At 52.1% G+C, this 25,851-nt stretch overlaps 1 protein-coding gene across 2 annotated transcripts in view; it reads left to right on the top strand.

Annotated features, from left to right (window-relative positions):
* ASB1 (ankyrin repeat and SOCS box containing 1) overlaps nt 1-6,498 on the top strand; it is a 17,449-nt gene extending 10,951 nt beyond the window's left edge. For both annotated transcript variants that reach the window (XM_047083872.1, XM_047083870.1), the window contains 2 exons: nt 4,494-4,879; nt 6,128-6,498. In XM_047083872.1, coding sequence (XP_046939828.1) covers nt 4,494-4,879; nt 6,128-6,255 — 514 coding nt within the window. In that variant the 3' untranslated portion in view covers nt 6,256-6,498. The remainder of the gene's footprint in view (nt 1-4,493; nt 4,880-6,127) is intronic.
* Nucleotides 6,499-25,851: the final 19,353 nt, after the last annotated feature.

Genomic DNA, 25,851 nt, shown 5'->3' with positions numbered 1-25,851 from the left:
CTGTTTTCAGTGACACGTGCTGTTAGAGCCCGTGTGGCGTTGCAGGGTTGTGTGGGGGAAGCTCAGGGAGGCAGGTGCTGACCCAGCTGGGAGCCGGGGAGTGCGTCCTGGGCGGGAATCTCACAGGGGTGAGGCTGGGCTCTTCTCATCACACCCTATCAGGTTGCACCCGATTGCACTTGTCCCGTTAACGCTGGAGTTCGCTTGGATCTTTTGATTAAGGTGGCGTCTGTCACGTTTCTCCACTGTAAAGCTATTCTTTTTCCCCTCTGTAATTATTTCTTTAGTAAGTATTTTGTGGAGGGGTACCGTGAAACACATGTTTATCCTATTTCTTATCAAATTTTTACTGTATTCATTTATTTGTCTTAGACCTGTGGTTTCCCAGTGAGTCATAATCCCTTACTTTATTATTTTGATGCTCAGATTGTCTTAAATTTGGCTACAGGGAGCCCTGTCAAACTGGAACCCAGCTTTGTCCTTATGACCTGTCCCCCAACATCCTTTGAACAATTCCTTACTTTCTCCTATAACAATATATTCTAAGCTCATCTAGTACTGTGCCTGTCTTAGCTCTGGGATTAGAGATTTCTCCAAAGAGTCCTGGCTTCTTTTTAGTGGAAAATGGTGTTTAGAAGCCAAGATCTGGTTACTGGGAGTGTTTATTGCTTATGGGCTGTTCTTTTCGGGCTCTTGGACTGGACAGAGCTAAGGTTACATATACACGTTTCTTTTCTATTTTTATTTTATTTTATTTTATTTTATTTTATTTTATTTTATTTTATTCATTATTTTATTTTATTTTTTATTTTATTTTATTTTTTATATTTTATTTTACTTTAATTTTATTTTTATTTTTAACATTTATTCATTTTTGAGAGACAGAGAGAGACTGAGCAGAGCGGAGGAGGGGTAGAGAGAGAGGGAGACACAGAATCCAAAGCAGGCTCTAGGCTCTGAGCTGTCAGCATAGAGCCCGATGCGGGGCTCACACTCACTGTGAGATCATGACCTGAGCTGAAGTCGGAAGCTTAACCGACTGAGCCACCCAGGTGCCCCATACATATACACATTTCTATCTGTATTTCCGTCTCTAAATACAGTGACAGTTGAGTTCACCCCAATACTTCTAATCCAATCTGGTACCACAGGGGTCATCTTACTTTTCTCCCTTTCCAGATTTATTATTGGCTTTTCTGACAGAGGCCTGGTTCCACTTATCCTTGACATATTTATTTATTTTGCCAGTCCCTCCATCTATAACCGATGTCTTAATGTTGCTGCCCCCTCCCACACATGCCTCCTCACCCCACGTGGGCTCTAACACCCTGTGCCAGGCAGTGTTTTTTAGCAGACGTCCTCTAAACTTTGCCAGGACACTGATAACCTGAGCCAGGCCACCCTTTGTGCTTTAATCAGTGGCCTCTGCTTAAAGTGACCTGGGTTGGTAGTTTGCACTTGGGCTGGGGGAACTCCAAATCCTGACAGTAAGTTGTGTATTTGGACTTCCCTGAGCGCAGTGACCAGGGCAGGTCCCTTGTGGGGACCCTGAAGACTCTGCCTTTTTAGAATGGTTTAGAGATGGGCCCTGCTGAAGATTGAGGCTTCTAGGTCTGGCCGCCCACGCACCCGTCCCGTGAGAGATGCATTTCCTCACGTCTGGGCTGTCACCGGGCCTCAGAAGAGAAGAGCTCGCGGACAGCCATAGGGTTAGCTCAGGGACTGCCGTGAGCATGCCCATCTGGGAGCGGGGGCTGTTGCATGAAGCTGTCCTACTGGCAAGCTGTGCTTCCTGTCTTGGGTTCTTCTAGGTGAATCTGATGCTGGGAGTGGTCTGGATCGTCTGGTTGTTTTGCAAAGAGGAGCCACCCTGCAGGCAGGACCTGATGGCACCAGGCGGCTACACAGTTGGGTTAAAGTGGTTTCTTTTGCTTTTAATTTTTGGGGATTGCTTTCTATTTAATTTGTTTCACGACATAGATTTAGCTGGTTCTAAAGTCAAATCTATAAAACAAAGTACATTTAAAAAGTCTAGCAACTTCTATGCTGGTCTCCTTCGACTCCCCTGTAGATGACCATTTAAAAACTTTTATGGTTTATTCCCCCTTGTTAAGTTGTAAGCCTAGTGTGGATATGTCTAGGAGTGTTGTGTTGCAACCGCTTTCCCCCAGATAAACAGTAGCATACTACGCACTTTGACTGTCCTGCCTTTCTCACTTGTGAAATGTATTCTGGAGGTCATTCCAGGGCAGTCTTTAGCGACACTCCTCACGCCTTTTCATTGTGGTACAGCGCAGCTTTATGCGGGTGGAGCACAGTGTGTTCAGCCGGTCTCCTGTTGAGGGACCTGTGGGTTGTTTCCTGTCTTCAGCCGTTACGGATGATGTTTCAATGAATTGTGTGCATGCTTCTTTTCAGAATTGTGCAGATGTATCATGGGAATAGATTCCAAGAGTGTGATGGATGGGTCAGAGGGTAAATGCATACGTAACTTTGCCAGCTGTTGCCAAATTTCCTGCTGTAGAGGACGGTTCCATTTTGTATTGCTGCCAGAACTGAACGAGACTTCTTGTTTCTTTAGAGCCTGGTCAATAAAATTTTGGATTTATCCCCGTCTGATAGGTGGGAAGTGGTATCTCAGGGTAGTTCCTCTTGTTTTCTTTTCTTAAAAAATTTTTAAAGTTTCTTTTATTTACTTTGAGAGAGAGTGGGCACAAGCTGGGGAGGGGCAGAGAGAAGGAGAGACAGAATCTCAAGCAGGTTCCACACCATCAGCACAGAGTCCGACGTGGGGCTTGAACTCACAAACTGTGAGATCATGACCTGAGCCAAGATCAGGAGTCAGATACTTAACCGACTGTGCCACCCGGGCATCCCTAGTTTTTCTTTTTTTAAACTATAGTTGACATAATGTTGTATTAATTTCAGGTGTAAAGGTAGTTTTAATTTGCATTTATGTTAGGAGCGAGGCTGAGCATCCTTTTACATGGCTAAGCCTCTCTAGCTCATTTCCAATGGAGCAGTTGATGTTTTCCGTTTATTAGCTCTTTATATATTAAGGATATTAATCCTTTGCAACATTCCCCTAATTTTGTACATACTGCTTTACTTTGCTTATGCTGGGTTTTTTTTTGCTACGTAAAAGTTTTTCTTTAATTTTCATGTTAAAAAGCTTTGCTTTTACATCTTTCCTTATTTGATCTTCCGAATGACCTTTATAATCAACTTCTATAACTCCAGGGATGTTACTATTATTTGTTTGTATTTATAATGAACTTATTTAGTTCTCGAATGGGATTTTCATTTATGTAATAAACTTAGGGAAAATTGACCTCTTAATGTAGACCCTTCCTCGCCAAGGCAACGGTGGTGGGTCTTTCCATTTCTGAGAGCTACTTGAGTGATGCCTTCAGTAGTATTTTATAACTTCCTTCATGCACATTTTAGACACGTACCGTTAGGTTGATGCTTAGATAGCTCACTTTAATTTTGCTGTCATAAACGAGGTCTTTTCTGTTTTGTTTGTGAACTTGTTTTTGTTTGTATATATGAAGGCTGTTGGTTTTATAGCTTTATTAACGTACTTAATAAATTCTCTCATTGCTTATTGTATTTTTATTAATTATTCAGGGCTTTCCAGACATAATCATACCTTCTGAAAATAGGGAAGGTTTTTCCTTTTCTTTCTCATCTTAATTGGCTGATTGCTTTCTCTTGTCTGGTTGCCCTAACACTTTTGTTTGAAATGCCTGACTGATGGTAGGCAGGAGAGTGGGCTCCAGGAGGAGAGCCGCCCCTGTTTGCCCCCCATTAGGTGAGACTCCGACATCTGGGTCTTGTCTGGAGAAGGAAATGTCCACCACTTCTTATTTTATTGAGTATTTACGAACCTGCCTTAGTGTTGAGTTTTGTCACATGCCATCAAGTTTTTTTTCCCACCTGTAGAGATAATCGTGGTTTCCCCCTTAGTTCTGTGAATATGATGGACTGTGTTAATGGAATTTCTAATACTGGAACTACCCTTGCATTCTTGGAATAATCCTCATGAGGTCATGGTACGTTGCTTTTTTAATATACTTTTGGATTCTCTTTGCTAACATTTTATTGAAGGTTGTTAAATTGATATTCACAATTGAAATCGGTTGGTAGTTTGTCTTTGTGGTGGGGCCTTTGTCGGGTTTTGGGATTGTTTGGCCAATTTCATAAGATGACTTTGGAGTTTTTCCTTTTTTTTCCTTTGCTTTGAAGTAGCTGAAATAGCTGTGGGATTGTTGGCTCTTCAGAGGGTTTAGAGAGTTCCCTTGTAAATTTCTTGCGTGAGTGGATTCCAAGTTCTTAACCGCTGTCTTACCTTTGCTGGAAGTCACGAGACCCTTGTGATCTGTGGAGTCTCCTGTGCGGCCCCCCGGTGCTCACGGAGGTCAGGCTGTCTCCCGAGGGTGCTGTGGGAAGCTGCCGACTTGGGTCTGACTGTCCCTGTGCCTCCCCTGCAGGTACGGGGCTGACGTTGATGTCAACCACCACCTGACTCCTGACATCCGGCCCCCTTTCTCGCGGCGCCTCACCTCCCTGGTGGTCTGCCCCTTGTACATCAGCGCAGCCTACCACAACCTCCAGTGCTTCAAGCTGCTTCTCCAGGCGGGGGCGAACCCCGACTTCAACTGCAATGGCCCCGTCAACACGCAGGGCTTCTACAGGGGCTCCCCCGGCTGCGTCATGGATGCCGTCCTGCGCCACGGCTGCGAGGCCGCCTTCGTGAGCCTGCTCGTGGAGTTTGGAGCCAACCTGAGCCTGGTGACGTGGGACTCCTTGGGCCCAGAGTCGAGAGGCAGAAGGAAGGTGGACCCCGAGGCACTGCAGGTCTTTAAAGAGGCCAGAAGTAAGTGGCCTGACTTCCGTTCTGACTCGCAGGCTGTCTGGGTCAGTGGAAGGAGTCGAGTGGCAGGGATGAGAAAAGCCTCCAACTGAGCACTTAGTCAGACTCTTCAGTTACGGCTAGGAATTTTCGAGAGTACTTCCAGATGGGTCTTTTCTTTCCAAATTCCTAGACACCAGGAGTCGATACAAAGACATCCGTGGAAGCGCGTGTTCTCAGAGTGCCTGAAAGTATGTGCTCTTTACCCCTTTGCTGTGCTCTGTGGCCCCCCAGTTCTCTCTCTGACACACGGTTTTTAAATGTCGGCCTGACACCAGACTGCCGGCCCTGCCTCCTCCAGGGGTCCTCACCCCCTTCTTCGGTTCCACACAAATATGTTGTTTTTATTGTGTGGTATCTCTGATTTTTGTTAGGATAAAGCCCATCGTGCGCTTATTTCGGAAGAACGGTTTTGCTAACGAATTAACAAATCGATAGGCTGTTTGCAGTTGATCCGGGGCTTGGTCTTGTTGCCAGAGTCCGTCTCTGGGACTCAGAAATTGACCTTGTGCGCCTCTGCAGGCTGCTGCGTGCCCTCTGTGACCTGCCCGCGCCCGGCCTCATTCTCGCCTGGGTCTTGAGGGCATCTGGGTTGAATACCTTTGCCCCCACCCTTACCTGTTGTGTTTTTGTGGTTGGGGTTTCCGAAGGCTGTCATTAGAACCCGCTCCTGCCGGGGCTTCCCCGGAAGAGCTGGTCGGTGGTCAGCGGGAGGCACCCCGGGGGAGTGGAGGCTCCTGTGTCCTGCCTGCTCCACGGGGCACAGCCGTGGCTGGGCTCTCCTGCCCCAGAGCAACATTGTGGGCCCGCACGCCTCACATACTGCTTGGCCTGTCTGTCCTGGCCCCCCTTGGAGTTTCTGGACTTGACCGAGAGCGGAGGCTGACTGCGCGCGTGTGGGTCAGTTGCTGACACCTGGCGGGGCCTCCTGTAGTCGGCCCTTGTTTCTCTCTAGGAAACGAAACACGGTCAAGGAGGGGCCGTCACGGTGAGCGGGTGCCCCGGGGAACGAAGCTCTCACCCCTTGGGCAGGCAGGGGAGGAGCAGGTGACAAGACCTTCCTCGCCAGGGACTGCCCTGTCCCCTGGGAAGCTGGGCAGTTGGCAGTGAGCGTCAGTGCATTCTGTCAGTCGCAGCCAGCCTTCCGTCTTCAGGCTTAGGAGAGGAATTAACCTCCCTCCCTCTCTGTCCCTCTCTTCCATGGCGTTCCAGGTGTCCCCAGGACCTTGCTGAACCTGTGCCGGGTGGCTGTGAGAAGAGCTCTTGGCAAATACCGACTCCATCTGATTCCCTCGCTGCCTCTGCCGGACCCCATAAAAAAGTTTCTGCTCTACGAGTAGAGCTCAGATGCAGTGGTCGACTGCGCGAAGAGGAAGGTGACTGGTGAAAGCGGACACCGGGTCCTGCCCCTGTGAACCAACCACCCCCTGTCCTCTGACCGAGTCCCATTTGGCTGTTGGTAAAGCAGAAACGGCCTTGTTCCCACGGCTTGTAACTCCATCTCGGGTGCTTGGGGCACTGGACAGTCCTTGGGTCATTGTCGGCTGAAAAGTTCATACAAAACCTAATTTCGCTCTTCCTCAGTATCTCTGTTTTGGATTCTCACAGTTGCATATTAACGAAATGGGCCGTGCCGCGTGTGCAAGGACGGGCTGAGGTTGGAGGCCTGCGGATAGCTAGCTCCGGCAGGGAGGACTGCTAGCACTTTCCAGAACTGTACTTCCGTTGATGTTTGTACTTCTCCATTCAGTTGTTTGATTCAAGCCTTCTAATGCCTAAAGGCAAGGAGAGTTTGGTGGAAAAGTAGAGCTCTGGAACGCAGTTCATGGACGTGCTGGGTTGTTTTCCCTGCCCCCGGGGTGGCCTGTGGCACCTGTCTACACACGGCCCTTCCTTGCCACTGGAGCGTTGTCTTCTCGTGGTGGCGGTGTCCTCCGTTAATTGTCCTCACTGCACGAGGGTCCCCTGGCCTCACGGATCAGCTGTGTTGTCTCAGTGCTGCGTTTGCTCACCATCTAAAGAGGTACCTTCCGCAGTGCTGCCCCTGTCCTGATACCGACCGTGCCCGCCACTGCGCCCCCGGGTCTCGCGGCTTCTCTTTGAGGAGCTTCCCGACGGGGATTGATCTTGGGAGGCGCACACCGAAGAAGTAGCCAGTAAACTGACTGCCTACACTCGGACCAAGGACCGCTCCAACAGCATTCACTGCCAGTTCCGACAGAAGGAAGGCCCCGTGGCGCTGCCTCCCAGTCCTTGTGCGCACTGGGCCGGGGAGACTCGGTCGTCCTCCGGGTGGTTCCACAGTCTCAGTTGCTTGGTGTCCAGAGGACAAAACATGCGGCGTTTGGTTGATTGGTCTTCACTGTTGGGGACCGAACGTCTTGGTCATTGCTCCTAGAACCCGAGGACGGGGATAGCGGTGAGGTCAGAGGGCCTCCGCCGGCCTGCTGGGGTGCCGGGAGGTGACATGAGCCGGGTCACCATCCCCAAGGCTGTGGTTGTGGGTAGGGCTCACTCACACCTGGGCTGTGCGGCTCGGCTGCGTCCACAGGGGTGGGGCGGGGCGGGCCACCGGCTGCCCTTGCAGAGCCCTCCAGGAGATGCTGCTTCTGGAGAAACCACATGTGGCACTTTGAAGCCTCTGAGGACCATTGTGTGGAATCATGGCGACTCTAACCTTTAGAAGGCTTTAGAAATGGGCAGATTGCAAATCTGCGTGTAGATATTCTGTAAGAAGAGATACCTTGTTTGTAACAATTGCACTGATGAATGATACAGGTTTATTTAATGACTAACAGCGTTGTATGTCGTAGCCCAGCAGACAGGCGGTGTCGGTCATTGTCGTATGCGGCTCGGGGAGAGAATTCTCAGCCCCGCCTTGTGTGCGGTGGACGGCTCCACCGGAAAGCCGTGCTGTGACCTGCGGGTGCCTGTGTGAGGTCTGAGGGCAGAGGAGTCGCTGGATGGTTCAGAGGGGAGATGCAGTCACTGGAGGCTTTATGCGGCTGAAGTGATCCTGTCACAAGCTCTGGCCGTGCGCGGTGTCGGTGTGGGATGGCTGTCCGAGCCCGAGATTGGGCTTGTGTGCCGCCACCAAAGACCTGGGACCCTGGATGGCTGGCGCGTGCCGAGCCGGGGTCGGTCATGGCGCAGTCGGGAGCCGCGGGTGCGGGTAGCTGGGGACCAGCGCCATTAGGGCCGCGGCTGAGCGCTGCTGGGGTTTCCGCTGAGAAGGGCTGGGGGTGCTCCTTGTGCACTCGGGGTGGGAGCGGGCCCACGGGCTGTGCCAGGACCTCGGGGAGGTAGGGCTCTGCCTGGGCACAGGGGAGCTTGAGCGCCCCGTGGGTGCACCGGATGCTGGTAGGGGCAGCGTGTCACTGGAGGCGTGAAAGCCGTGGCTGGTCACCTTGGTAGGCCTGAGAGAGGAGTCCGGAGTAGGTGGTAGTTCACCTTACTTACCAGCTCTTCCGGCTCTGGGTCCCCTTGCGGCCCAGGTTCTCTGGGTGAGTTGCGTCTGGACTCGGGGCCCGCACGGAGTCTGCCCCGCTGGGTGCTTTCTGCGGAGGCCTGTGAGGGGCAGGGCCTCTCCAGCCCTGCCCAGGGTAGGAGGGTAGCTCCGTTCTCGGACCTTCTGGAAAGCAGCACCTGGGCATGCGGCCAGTGCAGAGGTCTCGCACCTGTAGGCGCAACCTTCAGGCTGCACGGAGCCAGGGGCCCAGCACAGAGTGGTGTCAGCGTCCATTGCCCAGTGGAGCAGGGGCAGGGCTGGTTTCTGGGGGGTGGAACCATTTTCCCAGGGTCTTTCTAAAAGGAATGGACTGAGTTGATCCTCATAGTTGGGCCTCACCCAGACCTGGCCAGGGAGGTAGCATGAGTCAGGGAGGGGGGGGGTGGCGGGGGTGTCTCCCACTCTGCCCCTAGAATGTCGCTGTGCCCCAGGGCAGTCTGCAGGGGACTGGGGCCTCAGCATTTCCTTTGAGGAGGACAGGTCTGATCAGCTAGACTCTGCTGATTGTTTCGGAATCCTAGCAACTTTGAGGTTCAGCCTCTAGTTTGAAACTTCTGCTGCCAAACACAAATCTGAAAACAGGGATAGTTGCTTAAGGTCATTCCTACCCGTTTTGAGTGACACTGTACTAAAGCCTCCTTTGCTTTTGTTGGCAAGGATAGGATCCTGGAGAAGAGAGAGTAAGTGTCAGAACGCTTCGTAAAATTGCGTTTCTGAGGCGTGGGGCACCCGAGTCCGGGGTAGCAAGGAGATGTGGTGATGAGGCTGCTGCCTGGCTGGGCCCAGAGTCGTCCCCAGGGAGGGGCACAGCGAACCAATGGGAAGGTGCTGGTGTCCCGCCCGCCTGGTCCCAGGAGTGCCCTTACTGTCCCCACACAAGGGGCCTTGGCTGCTGTGGACAGATGGGCAGGGGTTAGGGTCCGGGGCAGCGTCGATATCTGAGAATTCAGCTCTGGCATCCTGGGTGGGGATTTTGAGTACATTCCCCAAAGCCATTGCTGTCACGCCCAGCCGTGCCTTTTCATGTTATTTATGTTATTTATGTATTTATTTATTTATGCCCTGCCTTGTTCACGGAAAGGGATCAAGGCAGCGATGCTTGGCTTTTGATGTTCTGTTTTGATCTTTGCTAAGGTTCCGTCAACACGCACCTGTCAGGTGATTTTGAAAAGAGACGACAGTTAGCAGTTTCCTCATGTTGACTGTGTTTCCGTTTTCAGGCTTAAGTGCCGTCCTGTTTTCTTTTTTCCCTCTCCCACGAATTGGTTCTGTAAATACAGGTTGGGGCAGAAGGAGGAGAGGAACGTGCCGTGCCGCGAGCGTGGGCCTGAGCAAAGGGAGATCGGCCTGAGAGAGACGCGCTTTTCCGCTCCCTGCCGTGTGGCCCGGGCAGGTCCCAGGTGACGTGGAGGCTGTGCTCTCACACTGGCAGCCGGTTGACTGTGCCTTCCCACGGGACTTCGTGAGGACGCGTGGGAGAGCGTGTGACGGCACTTCGTGCGTGAGCGGTCCCTGTGACTGTTGTCCTTCTTCTCAGCGGATATGCGTTAGAGGTGATGATGGTGCTGAAGAGTCCGTGACCTTGGGGATCGGGCTTGTCCTTTGTGTCCCATGGGGCAACGAAGGTCATGGGAGCCCACAGCGTAGGCCTTGGCACAGGGGGCTCTGGGCAGGTCACAAAGATAAGGACATGTGTTAAATAACGTACAAAGTCAAGTTTACTCGACCTAAAGGATCACATTGTATTCTGAGATAATGACCTTCCTAATTTGGGTGATAAAATGTACTTTTATGTAATCTAGGAGATAATAGAGGGCAATATTTTTATTTTTTAAAATGCTCTTGGTTATAATATATTGGCTGCTCTTTGTCAAGCCCCAGAATTTCTTTCTAAGTTTGCCAGTCCCTCAGGTCTCAAAGTCAGGGAACCGCGGTCTAGCTATGGTGTGTGTTTACATGGTGATGAGAAGTCCTCTGGGACTCTTCAGACAGCCTATACCTTGTTGACATTTCTGCTGCCCGCTGATCTCAGGATCACCACGTGCGGCGTTAGGAAGTGCGTGCTTACGTCCTGGCAGTGACAGAAGCTCCCTGTGGTGATAGGCCTCTGGCCTTTTCCTGGGTCTGTGAGAAGCAGCCCCGGGACGTTTCGCGTGGCCTTCTCAGGCCTTCTCAGCGACGACTGCCCTTACCTCAGGCCCTGGGGGCCTGTGGCACCGCTGAATGTTGGTGACGACGCCAGTGGTGGGTCTTGTGCCTGCCGGGCACTCAGCGACCGGTCCTGAGGGGTCTGGATTCCCTTCCAGCTTGTGTCTGCTCGCTGGAAGTGCCTCATTTGGCCGTGCGACCTCTTTGTCGCTGGCTTACTCGTTCATCCTCCCCTCCACCCCCAGCCTGACCCCCTTGGTGTGGAGTAGAGTAACTGATGTGCACTCATTAATGGTTTGTGGGATTGTGTCCACGGAGGGACGTGCGGATTTTGAAGCGGAGGCCAGTGACGTGCACGACATGTACTAGAAGGTTCTGGGTAGACAATCAGCTGCAGGAGTGAGGCAGGGAGAAGGGGTGGCTTCTGTTGCCTTAGCACGTAATTGCTCAGTGTCTGGAATACGTGGGGATCTTTTTTCTTAGGTTGTTTTGCTTCCAGATGTGCACAAATGCATTTGGAGTATGGTGGGTGTGCACACAGCTTTCCCGTACGTACGACACCACAGCAGCGTCCCTGCTCGGCTCCGTTTGCATGGCTCCCGGTGCTTGTGGGTGTTGGGCACAAGAGTGTGACACGCAGGGGGCCAGTGTGCCCGGAGGCGTGCTGCAGGGTGTGTTCACCGTGGCCTGCTTCTCCCTTCCGCTTTGGTGATGAATGAGTGTCCCCCGCAGCAGCGGGGACCGTGACTGTGCCTGCCCTTGTGCCTGGTGACAAGTTTCTCTAAGTGTGATGAACGTCTTCGATACGTTGTTGTAACTTTAATAAATGCTTTATTACCCTTTTAATTCACCCTGCCCATGCCTTAATTTGGGGGACTGTTTATCTCAATGGGTAGAAATGGGTCTTGTGAAATCTTTGAATACACATTTCGGGAAAGTTTCTCTCTGGAAAGTTTCTAACAATATGGAAGGAGGGACTTTTGGGAGCTGCCCTGAAGGATCTTGCTGTGTTGTAGGGAGGCTCCCAGGATGTGGCACAGGCTTATACTGCTGGATGGAACCTGTTTTACTTAGTGGGGTTTCCAGTTTGAAGAGACCGTGCCCCTAAAGTGTTTGAAACCCATGGCTTTCAAGTAAGGTGACATCCCTACAGTGCTCTGCAGGGGGGAGGTGCTGGAGAACTGTGGGAAAAACCATGGTCTCTGGGTCCATGTTATACGTGACTTATTTTGACAGCGGGAGGGATGAACCCAGGAATGGATGAACTAAATAAAGACATATCTCATATCTCAGTGATGCTCTAGCACGTTCTCTGTGTGTGTGATTTCAGATATTTTCTTCCTTCTCCACCCCGACCCCCCCCTCACCCTCAGCCACATACACACCCACACCCACACACACACACACACACACACACACACACACACACCCCTCCTGCTCTATTGAAAAGGTGGCTTGTCTCTGTCTCAAAACCAGCTCAATTTGTGTGGCAGAATTGCTAGTTTTCCTTCACTGTCCATTTTTTATCTGTGATAATAGAACCCACAGTTTTAGCTGGACACTTAAATTCCCAGAATAGTCTTCATTTTCCAGTCTCCTGTATGGTAGGTGTGGCTGTTTGCCAGAACTCCTTTCCGAAATTCTGTTAAAATGATAGGGAATTTCACTTTTTTAAAAAAAAGTATAAATCCCTTAAGATGACTGAATGGCAACAAAATTTTGGAACCTCAAGAAAATAGATGAATGGTAACTACTACAGACACATCTGAGAAAACGACCTTGTAAGAAGTGAGCGTATCTGAGAATCTGACTTTACTGCCAAGCTCCCAAAGGCTCTGGGGTCGGCAGTTCCAGGGACCTTAGAAGTGGCCGTGAAAGAGGGTGAAGAGTGTGAGGACCGGCGGAGAGCCAGGTCACGGGACCGCCACTCCCCGCTACACACGGTGGGATGCTTGTGCCTGCCCCGGCCCAGTGGGCCCTGAAGGGAGGTGTGCCGCATCCAGCCTTCCGTGTGTAAAGTCTGCAGCTGGGTAATCGGGCTCCTATCCTGTAGGCAGCAGCAGAGCAGAAAGAGACTTCTTGGGGAATCTCACCAGCCTGATGGTGTAGAACCAGACTAAAATGGAGTCACTTATGTCAGGGACAAAATGTAGACCATCAGCGCAGGCGCGTAAAGGAAACTTAGCCTTACAGGAATTGAAAGCTCTTCTTAGAAGTCAGCAGAGGACACCAGCCAGCCCCCAAACGCCGGGTCTGTTCACTCTCTCTCTGGACTTCTCCCCTCCCCCCCCCCCACTCCCCGACTCCACTACCCTGATCCAAATAAGAAAGAAGACCACTAGGTAACCAATCAGCTGAAAAAGCAAAACAACTTTTGTATGTGTCCTTTAGTCTGTGAGCAACTTGGAACTGATTGCTTTTGGAGCCTTGCGTTACCTGGTTTGCAGGCCGAAAACCCTGCAATAAATTCATCTTTGTTTGTTTTTTTTTAATGTTTATTTGTTTTTGAGAGAGAGTGCAAGTGGGGGAAGGGCAGAGAGAGAGGGGAACAGAGGATCTGAAGCAGGCTCTGCGCTGACAGCAGAGAGCCTGATGCGGGGCTTGAACCCTTGAACCGTGAGATCGTGACCTGAGCCGAAATCAAACATTTAACCGACTGAGCCACCCAGGTGCCCCTCGTCTTTATGTTTTAATTCATATGCAGGTATGTTTTTGACAAAGACCTAACATACCAGTACTGAATGTGAGCAAAGAAATGGTCACATGTCTTGCAGTGGATTCCAACAGATCAAGAGCACTCTGAGAACAAAGGCCAAATTTTCCAGATTACAAGAGCCAATGTAGTGCTAACGCAACGGAAGACTGTTGGCAGGACATCACTGAAATGTCCATACCGGAGAGAAAAGATCCTACAGCTTTTGGAGAGAATCAACAGGACGCGTACAAAGTATCAGGTATCAAAATAACTCCATGGTCCTCAGTTGCCACATGGGACCGTAGAGGAATGTGGACCTTGACTTTCATAATTCTGGAGGGAATATTTTGAGCTAGCTTAAAAGTCAAGCTAAAGATTTAGTTTCTTTAAAAATTTATGTCTCACATACACCGCAGAAACCACTAGTTAATGTACTGCTCCTCCAAAATGAAGTAAACCAAGAAAGGAGAAAACATGGTATACAGGAAACGGACCCAACGCCAAGGCGCAAGGTGGAAGCTGGCACAGTGAAAGCTTCCAGATGGCGGCTGTACATCAGAAGAGAAGGCATCCAGTCTCGATTAGATGTGAGCGAGCCCCAGAGATGTCTTAGTTATTAGACTGCTTCTCGCCTCTGAACGTACTTGTACAGGAGTTGGGATTCAGTTATTGACAAGTTCCTAGGAAACCAAGGGACATACTCCAAGGAAAAGAAAAGGGTGGGTGGGAAAGAAAAAGCGACCCTGGTAATACTAGCTGACTCAGCAGGGGTTAGTATTGACATGGTCCTAATAGGATCAACACTGAGTTTGAACCATACAGCCATAAAGCTCTGAAGAGGGTCAGAGGGTGGGGAAGTGTGTGTGAGTGAAAGCTGTACATACGATCCTCATTTTCTGTGGGGAGAGGTGGAGGGGTGAAGCCTAAAAGAAAGGCTGATAGTATGAGGTAAGAAAGTAACAGCCAAATGAACCCAGAGAGAGAAGGGGGAAAGTAAGAAAGAGCAGAAATTCATTAAAAAACAAAAGCGAGGGGCGCCTGGGTGGCGCAGTCGGTTAAGCGTCCGACTTCAGCCAGGTCACGATCTCGAGGTCCGTGAGTTCGAGCCCCGCGTCAGGCTCTGGGCTGATGGCTCGGAGCCTGGAGCCTGTTTCCGATTCTGTGTCTCCCTCTCTCTCTGCCCCTCCCCCGTTCATGCTCTGTCTCTCTCTGTCCCAAAATAAATAAAAAAAAAACAAAAAAACAAAAAAAACAAAAGCGAGAGGGCAGCAACCAAGCCAAAATATGCTTCTTTCTAAGTAAAATATACACACCTTCGGAGAGGCTAGTCAAGACAAAAAGGCATACAAATCCCTATTAAAAAGGGCAATGTTACAGATAATGTTGCTATCCATTAATACGGATATCATCAACGACTTTGTGATAAGAAATGTGAAAATTTAGAGAACATGGACAAATTTCTGGAAAAATAGAACTTTCTGTGGAGGTGCTCGGACAGTAACCACAACCTCCACTGCTCTGCAGGAAGTGTCATTGGAGCATCTGCCTCATAAGTCTTGGCGCGTTTCCTTTAAGAGGAAGCGAAGCCCCGCCCCGAGTGGAAATGTCATTTCCCGGCGCCCATTTTGGTGACGTCATACAGCGTCGGGCCAGTGAAAAGCCGGGAGGGTGTTCCCGTGCTCGCGGACTAGGAGGGGGCGGGGCCTCTGGTGCCGAACTCTCGGCGGTCGGGCGGGGTCTCGCGGGGTCTCGCGGTGCCGGTGAGCCGTCGCGGAGAGGGCGGGCGGGGCGGGAGCCTTCAGGACCCGCTGCCCGCGGACGTGGTCCGGTGCCGGCCCCGGGAGGAGTGGGACCACCTCCCACCCCCCCGCCCCTCCGGACAAGGCTGGGAGCCCGCCGCGCGGTGATGCGACGGGGCTGGCTCCCTCGGGCGGGGTGTTTTGTCAGTGTCTCGGGGGCGGGGCGGCCGGGCGGGTCCGGGCGAGGCGTGGCCGCGGGCAGAACCTTGCGTGTGCGGAGGCGTGCGAGCGAGGCTTCGGCCTCCGCGTGAACCAGCTCCGAAGCAGCCGCGGGGAGAGAGCCTGCGGAGGGGCCGCCGAGTCCGGGGGCCGGGGAGGACCGTCCCCGCCCGCGCCGGCTTCCACGCAGGAGCGGGGCGGCTGGGGCCGCCTTTCCCGGGGGAAGGCACAGCAGACGCGAGCGGGCCGCCCGCAGCTAGCAGCACGGTTCCCACTGGAGAACAGCCTCGTGGGCGCAGCCAGTGTGGGAAGGCCGCATCCCGGGAAGGTGCGCGAGAGAATGGTCCCCGAAGCGCCGTAGTGCTGGCGTCTTAGCCACAGCTGAGCTCACTCAGCCAGCATCAGGATGTTCACACCGGAGAGATTGCCTTTGAAGGCGCAGAATGAATTGCTATAATGCAGCGCTGGGCAGTTCCCAGCCTAGAAAGCTGTTAGGAGTGCAGCGGATGTGGGAAAACCTTCTGCCAAGGCCACATTTGTGCTGCACAAGAGCTTTGGAAGGATGACTAGTGTGAGAAAGCGTTAAGCTGCAGATCCGGCCGCCTTCACCTCTAGCAAATTCACACTTGAGGAAGACCTTATGAATGCAGAGGGGGACGAAGGCCTTGCACCAGAGTCTTCCTCATTCAGCACCAGAAAAGTCTCCACAAAGGCCTTCTGAGCGCAGCCAGCCAGTGTGAGATAACCTTCAGCCAAGGGCCTTACCTCGTTCAGCAGCACACTGGAGAAAGGCTTTAAGTGTGCAGGGAATGCGTTCTCCTTGTCGAGCATGACCCAATGCGCAGGAGAGAACCTCTGAGAACAGCCTCTTAGAGGATGCAATCGGCCGGAAGTTGAACGTCGTAGGGTTACACACCCACGCTGGCTATATTCCTAATGAGTGCCAGGTGTGTGGGAGGCTCTTCCGAGCTTCTATCACTTTCTGACCTGCGGGGACCCCAGCCAAAGTTCTTTCTCAGTGCCTGCGACGGAAGCCCCCATCACCAGCTCTGCCAGCTGGGAGGGACTCATCTCACTGCTCTTCCCAGTCCCTGGGGACACTCAGAAGCAGCCTGAGGCCACCGGCGGACTTTATTCTCTGCTTGACTAGTTAGGATCTATGTGTGTCTCAGCTCTGGCGAGGAGGACCTCAGCTGGGCTCGTTTTGTGGCTTATAGGGATCGTTTACCTTTTTTTCAGAGAGATTATTGGCCTCATAGGGTTCTTTGTTGGCTTCGTCCAGCTTCCAGGTCAAACTTCCCAAGGAACTGCCTTTCTCCCATTAATCTGCTGGGTGTGGAAATAAAAGCCTTATTGTTTAAGCCACCTTTTTTTGGTCTGGGGGTTTCTGTTGACTGTGGGGTGGGTTGAGCGCAGAATTGGGGTCTGCGGCATCGACGGGATGCGTGGTGGGGGAGAGTTGATGACAGGGAAGAACTCTCAGTCTGCTTTTGGCTTGATTTGCATTGCCCCCCAAGACCTCCAGGGAATGACTGAAGGGCTCTGTGGGCTCAGTGCTGTGGCCTGGATGTCAGGGTTATTTTGGGGTCTGGAGGTCACCCTGAAGAGGTGGTTGGTGTGGCTGCCCGTCCCCCAGTCCCCAGCAGTGCATCTCAGGCGGCCTGAGTTTGGTCTGTTGTACCCAGGGCATGTCCCACATTTCCCAGCACTGCTGAGCTGGGAAGAAAGCTTCCCACGATCTACCTAGGAGCCATGACCCCTGAAGTCCAGAACCTAGGAGGCAGGTGTCCTTGACTGTGGGGCGTGCAGGGGCGATGTAGGAGCCATAATTAGTGCAGAAACACCAGGTGTAATAGGGAGTGGGGAAGACTGGCCCAGTTAGGAGGGATGTGCCCTTGTAGATGGGCATTTCTAGATGCTCTGGTAACTGTAGCTTCGCCAGAGGAGAGTGTGCAGAAATTCTCAGGATCTTCAGACCCGTATCTCCTATACCTATGCTCACCGTCCACATCTACATGTATCCTCCACGTTTTGAAAGTTTGCATCAGTACCACTTCACTTTTACCATAGACCTGTATTAGTGCCTATTTTTGCTGACTGCAAGAAATCTGAAGGGCATTTTCACTTCTGTGAAAAAGGTGAAAAGCAAAAGTAGTGTTGAGCATTCATCGTGCAGTGAGCCATTACGGAGGCAGCGCGTACCCCGAGCGGTGAGAGCGGCCCCGCTAAGCTCCTTCCCCAGGAACCCGCGCTCGGCATCTCAGCACCAGGAGACCGTAGCTTTGAACTGTGTGAGCATCTGTGTTGTGTCTCGATTTATTTTGTGCATCTGTTAGCAAGATGTGTCCTGAGGTAATCAGAAAGTCTAAAAGGTGATTTTGGGGTCTGGGAACCCTCAAAAATTTTCCATATAAATGAATGGCCATAGTTTCTTTGCTTTATGATATTCTGGCTTACCGGAGGCTGCATAGGAATGCGTTACTTTTAGATCGTGGGGGAGGGGAAGGGGGGGTCTGTAGTGGTTGCATCCCACTCTAGGGCAGAGAAGGCCACTGGCTGGTCCACCTGCTGGAGTGCCAGGGAAATTTGCTGGGCAGCCGCCTAAGTGTAGGGGGGGAGATGGAACTTGGTGGGAAGCCAGCCGGGGCAGGCCGGGCTCCCTGGGAACGCCGCGAAGCTGCTGGGTGCTGCTGAAGCCAGAGCGTCACGTACCTGCCCAGTGCCTGGGCGTGGGGAGGAAGGAAGTGCAATGGAACTTTGAAGAGAAGCCCCTTCCTCCTCGCAGGACCCCCCTAGCGCCCTCCATTGACAAGTGGAGAATGGATTTGGGAAGGCTTGGATCCGGGTGGTGTACTTGAGGCCGGGTGGCAGTGTTCTTCCGGGGACCCAGCCTCCCCTTCAGCCAGGGGCTGGAGGCCTGTACACTGAGTTAGTTCTAGGGACTGGCTGAGAGGCAGTCACGGCCCACAGATGAGACTCAAGTCAGGTTTTGGGCTACTGGATCTAAAGTGTTTGTTTTTTGTTTGTTTTTTTTGCCATGTCTTATCATCAGTATTCTTTTCTAGAGGCGCCGCGTTCAGTTAACCACTGTCAGAGATCCCTGTGGACTGTGGCATTCTGCTGACTGCTACATACCTGCCGTCCTCCGTGGCAGATGCAGCCCCCTGCCTTTGGCGGTCAAGTCCTGCCGTGTGGCCTCTGCTCCTCCAGATCCCATCACCCCTGCTGAAACGAGCCATCAGCCCATCTCAGTGGCAGTATCCCCTCCATCACACCTACCTGCCAAGGAGAGTAATCCCAGAGCTTTTCAAGGATGCGGGTGCTCCTCTCATGAATGTATTTCTTAGTGCCCTCGTGAAGGGAGTATCTCCTGGGCCTTCTTGAAGTGTGTAGTTAGGAGATAAAGGTGCAGGTCTCACACGATAAATCCAGTCCGACATTCCTATCACCTTGTTAAATGGAGGCCGTTTTTGAGTTTAGGTTTCAGTTTAAGCAACCAAATATGCTCTTAGAGCCACCTCCCGCTGCCCAAGTGAGAACCTTAAATCTGGACTCTAGTAACTTTACCATCATCAATAAATTTGGTCTGACCTGGTGTTATATTCCATCCGCTTTGTTCTGACACCCTTAGAATCCACACATGGTCCCCATATTTCTGCTGATATATACTAGCAAAGTCTTACTTGTTTCCTCAGTGTGCAAGCCGTTCTTCCTGGGGCATAGTGTGGACCCGTGTGTCCCTCTGAAGCACTCTGCACTTTGGGCCTAGTTATGGGTCTGGTGGCAACAGAGGGTATTGTGGTGAATGAATATCCCCTTTCCAGGCATCCCTTTTCCTTGGCAAGGTCGTCACAGGATTTTCAAGCAAAGGAAGATCAATCTTCTAAGACACTGTGGGGCAAACTTACTACTGATAAGAGAGGCACAGAGTGACTCAGGGTTTATGATGGTCAGTTGCATCTGGGTCTGACCAGATGTCCCCTCTCCGAGTTTCAGGATCCTCTCCCAGTCAGTGTCCTGGCTTTCCCTTGAGAAAGGGAAATATCAGCCCTGTGACTACAAGGAGAAAGCTTCCTTTACAGCTGTCCTTGAAATTCTCTGGGTCTCACCATGACTTGTCACCTTCTCTGTGTGAGCACTCATGCACTCAAGAGGCGGTCCCACATCAAGTTTCTGTAGTCGTCCATAAAACAACAAATTCAGCAACCACTGGGGCTCCAAGGCACTTGCTTTGGTCAGAATTCCAATCAGCCGAAGGCCAGAGCTTGATTAACTCTTAAAAAAAACACAAGCTACTCTTGGGCGCCTGGGTGGCTCAGTCGGTTGAACGTCGGACTTCGGCTCAGGTCATGGTCTCTCAGTCTGTGAGTTTGAGCCCCGCATCGGGCTCTGTGCTGACAGCTCGGAGCCTGGAGCCTGCTTCGGGTTCTGTGTCTCCCTCTCTCTCTGCTCATCCTCTGTCTCTCTCTCTCTCAAAAATAAACTTAAAAAAATTAAAAACAAATACAAACTACTCTTAATGAAAAGACTGATTTTATTTTTTTGCCATCGAATAATCATACATTTTATAAATTACATCTTATGTCTACACTTTTGTCTTACACCAGTGCATGCCATGGGTTACTAGCATCGCATTTCCCACAGGTAGTGAGTTCAACCACGTATATCTAAGATTCGGAGTACAAATTAATCCCCAGGTCCCGCCCATGCACGTCTATCCCTTGGGAAACTCCCGGTACCAGTTTGTGTCCGTCAGGGTCCAGTCCAGTCCAGAGTAACCACACCACAGTCTGAACAAAGCAGGTGTGATGTGAAGAATATTGACTATTTCCGGGGATCTAACTACTATGTGGAGATGCCAGAGGGTTCCAAGGAACACCCTGAGGGAGAGTAACAAGGAAGGAAGGACGTGGAGGGGAGGACTCCCTCCCTAAGGCGTGGGGATTGAGGCCTTGTTGGAGATGGTGCCGGTTCGGCTCAGCAGACTGCAGAGGAATGTGTTGGCTTGATCCGGACTGGAGTTGGTCCATGTTTGTTGGGGAAGACTGGTGGGCAAGAACTCCGAGCAAGCAGAAGCTAGACCCCGCCTTCCCGGTCCCGCTCCCCTCGCCCCCACCTTTGGGAGGTCTACACCGATCACCTGGAAACTGCCCCTGGGGAAGGGAGGTACCACCAGACTTGCCGAGGAGCCTGCTGGGGCGCGGCTGGCAAGCCCGCCATGGGGATGTCGTTGAACTCTCCAGAAGGTGGCTGGGCCACCTGCAGAAGCTGCAGGAAGCTGCCTGCGGTGGGTGCCGCTGACCTGTCCTCGGGGAAGCCGTCTCGGGTGTCCCGACACTCCCCCGGGCGGCGGGCTTCCCTGGGTGCGCCGACTCCAGCCGGGGCCCGGGGAGCAGGGAGGAAGGCCAGCCCTCCTCCAGCGTCCCTCCAGCCCCCTCTACCGGCAGAGCCTGGCTCGGCGGCCGCCGGCGCCGGAGAGACGCCGCGGTCTCGGAGGCCGGCTGCGAAAGGGAGTTGGAGCTGATGGGAGGGAGGCAGTGCGTTTGCACGACCCTGGCACGACTAAACTCGTTTTGCGAAGTTCGCATGGGTTGATGACAGAACCCAGCAGATGCGGGAGGGAAAAGGCACCCTGGCCTAGCTCAGGCACAGAGGCGAGATCCGAAAGGAAATCCGGCGAACTGGCTTAGCGACACAGAAAGTAGGATGCGTTAAGCCCCCCCTTGGGTTTGTATCCGCAGCCGCTGGCTCTGCGCCAGAGTCCGTGCTCCTGTTTCGTAGTACCGGGTTAGTACCGACTCGTTTCAGGGCGGCGCGCGGCCGAGGCCAGTGGAACGCAGTTCCCCGGGCTGGGGCTCCTGGAGGCTCCCTCCCCAGGCGCCTGCTCCCTGGACGCAGACGGAGGCAGGCTCCGCGGGGATAGCAGGGGGCTGGGGGCGGGAAGGGGCGGGGAGGGGAGAGTATAGCCAAGCGCGGGGTGGGGGGGGGGGAGCTTCCTGCCAATCAGGAACCTCCACCTGGGATTGTTACACAAGTGACACTTCTAATTGCTGTTAATGTTTATATACGAGAGAGAGAGAGAGAGAGAGAGAGAGAGAGAGAGAGAGAGAGAACAAGTGGGGCAGGGGCAGAGAGAGGAGACAGAATTCAAAGCAGGCCGAGCTGTCAGCACAGAGCCTGTCGCGGGGCTCGAACTCTGGAACCGCGAGATCATGACCTGAACTGAAGTTGGATGCCTAAGCGACTGAGGCCCCCAGACGCCCCTAAACTTCTCATTTTTGAGGCAGTACACATTTTGGGGGTGTGTGTTTGTGTTTTGGCCTTCCTTAATAATGTTTACATTGTACAATAAATTATATATCTGGTATTTACAGATTAAGGGGTGAAATCATATGATTGTGTTAGTAGATGTAGAAATAGTGTTTTAAAAAAAACCTTGGCAACTGGGAATGGAAGCAGGTGTCCCTGCTGTGGCACAGGGTACTTGGAGGAAACCTATGACGAGCATTCTGGCAATGGTGACAAATGTAGGGCTTCGAGTTGGGGGCACTGAGGCAATTCACGACAAAAACAAATAAATAAATAGCATAAGAATCAGAACGTTGAAAGCAAAACTTGTTATTTGACAACATAAATACAGAAAATCCTCAACAGGTCAACGTGTATGCTTGTGCTTGATTTCTGGTAAAATGGGCCTCCCTTGGGAGGCTCAGTGGGTGGCAGGGGTAGTGAGGCCGGGCTGGCTCTGACCTTGGTTCTTTTCTTTCAGCACTTGGCAAATACTGTGCCTCGTCATTCTGGTCTCCGTGGTTTTTGATGACAAATCATGTCATTTCAATTGCTTTTCTTATATAGGTACGATGTTTCTGGGGGCGCTTGGCTGGCTCAGGCGGAAGAGCCTGCGACTCTTGATCTTGGGGTCGTGAGTTCGAGCCCCACGTCGGGGTGTAGAGATTACTTCAATAATAAATACATAAGTAAGTAAGTAAGTAAATAAATAAATAAATAAAAAGATGTTTTTCTCTTGTTCCTTTCAAGTGTTTTCTTTGTCCTTAGCTTCGAGGAGTCTCATGACGTGTCTCGGTGCAGATGTCTTTAGGTTCACTCTTCCTGGCGTTTGCTTCGCTTCTTGTCTCTGTGTGTCTATGTGTGTGTGTCTCCCTCTTCCCAGGATTCTGATGACATGAGTGTCAGATCTTATGTCATCATCCCCACAGGTCCCTGAGACTCTGTGAATTTTTGTTGCCAACCTGCTTTTCCTGTGATGTTCAGATTGGAAATTTCTGCTGTTCCAGTTTACAAGTCTCTCCTCTGCCTTCTCTGCTCTGCCGGGGAGCCTTCTAGTGAGTTTTAAAAAAAAGCATTGGTTATGGTATTTTTTCAGTTATAAAATGTGCATTAGCTTCTCCACATCTTCTGTTTCTTTGCTGAGGCTTCTGTTTTTTCACTGATTTCCAGTGTGTTTGTAATTGCTTGTTGAAGCATTATTATGATGGCGGCTTCAGAATCCTTGCCGGGTACTTCCTGTGCGCGTCAGCTTGGCGTTGGCATCTGCTGACCGTCTTTTCTCATTCAAGTTGAGAGTTTTCTGTTTCTTGGAATGATGAGTGATTTTTGGTTGTATCCTGAACATTTTGGGTATTTGGAGTTTTATTTCAAATAAAACCTGCCTTAGCAGGTAACCCCTGATACCTCGTCGCTGGGAGGAGTTACTGTCAGGTGGGGTTGAAGTCCAGGTTCCCCTCGTGGCCTCTGTTGACGCCCTGGGGGGTGGAGAGGATGCCTCCCCAGAAGCTGTAGGGGTGTGGGCGGCAGGGTGGTCTCCTCATTACCACTGGGCAGTGTTGAAAGTCCTGACTCTCCCCCAGGCTTCCTCTGACACCACTGTGGTGTGTGTGTGTGTGTGTGTGTGTGTGTGTGTGTGCGCGCGCGTGTGTGTGCGTGTGTGCGTGTGTGTGTGTCCGTCTGTCTATGCTGATTTCCTTTGGACTAGGTTTATATCATGACACATCAGCCATCTCAGGGGAAGCCCCAAACCCAGTGCTCCCTTGTCATTGATACTTAGAAGGACCTTAGATTTCAAACATTTTCTTAATCTCTACAGAAAATGGGACGAAAACCAAAAGCACTAGGTTTATGGAGCCAGGAGGGACAAGCAGAAGGCCCCTGGGCGGTGGGGACAGTGTTAGGGTCCTGTAGGGTCTTCCTGCTGAAGGAGACAAGTGCACCTGCCCTAACGTGAGTCTTCCTGTGGACACAAGAACCTACCTGAAGGCCTTGGAGGGCTCTGGGTCTGCTGCCAGCTGGGCCTCTCGCCTTGGGCGGGGTATCTGTGCTCTGGCTCCGATTTTCCTTACCTACAAAATCACAGGGAGGAACAGTCTCTGGTGAATAACCAAGTATCTTTGGCGTTTCCCATTCTTGTCCGTGATGGCAGCATCGAAACGAAGGATGCCTCAGAGGAGCGCGGAGATTGGATTTGCCCGTGACTGCGCATGGGGAGTTTGTGTGGGGTTCCAATCCAGGGTAATGAACAGTGGAACAGAACGAAGCCTTGGGGATCAGTACATCATCGGGGCATCACCCATGTCTGGTTTGCCTCTAGAAACAAGCAGCGTTTCCCCCCAAAGGCCCTTCAAATCTAAATCGGCTTTACAAGTGTGGCACTGCCCGTTGTGGGGCATCTTGGGGATGAGGACCCTCGGGAGGGCCCACACCTGGGCCTTTAGTCTGGGCCCTGACCTTATCTTGGGCAGGCCCAGAGAAGAGGCAGTGGTCCTGGGGCATGTCACAGACCCAGAGCCGGCGCCACGGGTCCAGAGTCAGTGGGAAGCATGAATAGGCTGCCTGGTGAAAGGCAATGACGACAAGGGTCCCGGTCACTGTCCTGGGTGTGAGATGCCTGCACGTGCAGTCTCCACAGTCTCCATTGGTGCAGGGATCTGCCTAGCCACCCCCCCCCACCACCACCCCCCCCCCCCCGCCCCCGGCTTCCACTGTGGATGTGCTGTCGGCGTGGCAGAACTGGTCCGTTTGGGACACGCGTGATCACCATCCTGGGTTCAGTTTAGCAGGTGCATTGTACCCAGGGCAGAGCCACGAAAGGGACGGCTTCCAGAGCCCTGGGGACGTGGGGCCCTCAGGGCTTCTGGCGGAGGAACTCTGAGCGGGCACAATGCAAGCTTTTACTTCTGGCGAGAAAGGACAGTGTGGCAGCAGTCAGCCCTGTGAGAGTGGATCGGAGTTCCTCCAGGGTTTGTACCTGCCACGGCAGGGGAGGGGGCAGGGGAGGGGGGCTGAGCAGACTGCAGCCATGGACCAGAACGCTGGAGAGTGACAGCTTCAGCTGCCCCACCCGCTGCATTGAATACGGACCTCAGCCAGGGCTCCAGCAAGTTAAAGGTGGCCCTCACCCCGAGTTTTATGGTTCAGTTTTTGGTCCTTTACTGTGTAACTTGGCCTGAGGTGGGACTGAGAAAATGCATTGCCTTATTTCACCCTTGACATTTTTATTGCAGGGAATTTTCAAATCTGTGGGAAAGACTGTTCAGGCTGCTTCCTTGGGAATTATTTAAAGAGAGACAGGTTAGCTACTGAATGCAGGGAGAGAGGAAAAGAGCGAGGGAGAAAGAGAACACGCAGGAGGGAAGGAATTTCAAAGTAAGGAACGCCTCATCACGGCATTTTTCTTGTCTGCTTGTTCTTAGTGTCATAATTTTCTAAGTGAGCTCTACTTGCCGGCTAGTTTTTTTTTCTCTCCATTAATCAGCTGTGTACTGAGCCTTCAGTGAGAGGGACCTGTCCCCAGCTCTGTGACCTTGGCCATTTCTCTTCTCTGGGGGAAGAGAAGTCTCTTCATGTGCGGGGAGCGGGGGGGAGGGGAGACCAAGAATATCCTCCACTGCTTAGGCTTATTTCAAGGGTTAAATGAACCTGAGCAGGGGATAGCTAGGGAAGGAGCACTGTTTAATGAGGCAGGTATTAAAGTAGTGGGGGAAAGGGCTCCCCAGGAGAAGCCACACCTAGCCCAAATCTGGGAGTTTACTAGGAGAAGGGGCAGGTCTGAGGGTGGAGGGAGAGGGGGATCTTGTGCAGAGGCCCGTGGAGGAGGAGCGCCGCACCACCCCAGGGGCTGAGAGGAGGCAGGCCAGTGAGGCTGGAGGGAGAGGGGAGTGAGGGGGCTGGAGAGGCCAGCATGTGGAGATCGTGGGTGTGCACCAGGCCAGGTGAGCACTCTGGCCCCCATCCCAACAGCCTCAGGAAGCCACCTCACGGTTTTAAGTAGGGAAAGTCACAATGGGACGTGCGTCTTGAAAAGCTCTACTGGCCACAAGAGCCAGTCTTGGTGTCTAGGGGAAGCCAACGATTTGGCTCTTTCCTGAGGCCAGCTGGGACGCTGCAGCTTGGACGGTGTGGTGGTCGGTGGGGTAGGAGAGCGGAATGGAGAAAAGCGCGCTGATGTTAGGATTGTTTAGGGAGTTGGACCTTCCAGTCTTGGTGGCTGATCAGGTCATGAGTGCAGAGGAGGGGGAAGGTATCAAGGTGTCAAAACTGTGCCTAGATTTCTACCTCGTGCAACTGGATAGAGTCTTGCCATTCACTGATGTGGATGCTATTAGATGAGACT

This window comes from Lynx rufus, unplaced genomic scaffold (genome assembly GCF_022079265.1).
Source record: "Lynx rufus isolate CCGP_SWC_20201006 ecotype Redwood Valley unplaced genomic scaffold, mLynRuf1.p SCAF_2, whole genome shotgun sequence".
Lineage (NCBI taxonomy): Eukaryota > Metazoa > Chordata > Mammalia > Carnivora > Felidae > Lynx > Lynx rufus.
The sequence above is the reverse complement of the archived record's forward strand: the minus strand, read 5'-3'. Positions and strand labels throughout refer to the sequence as shown.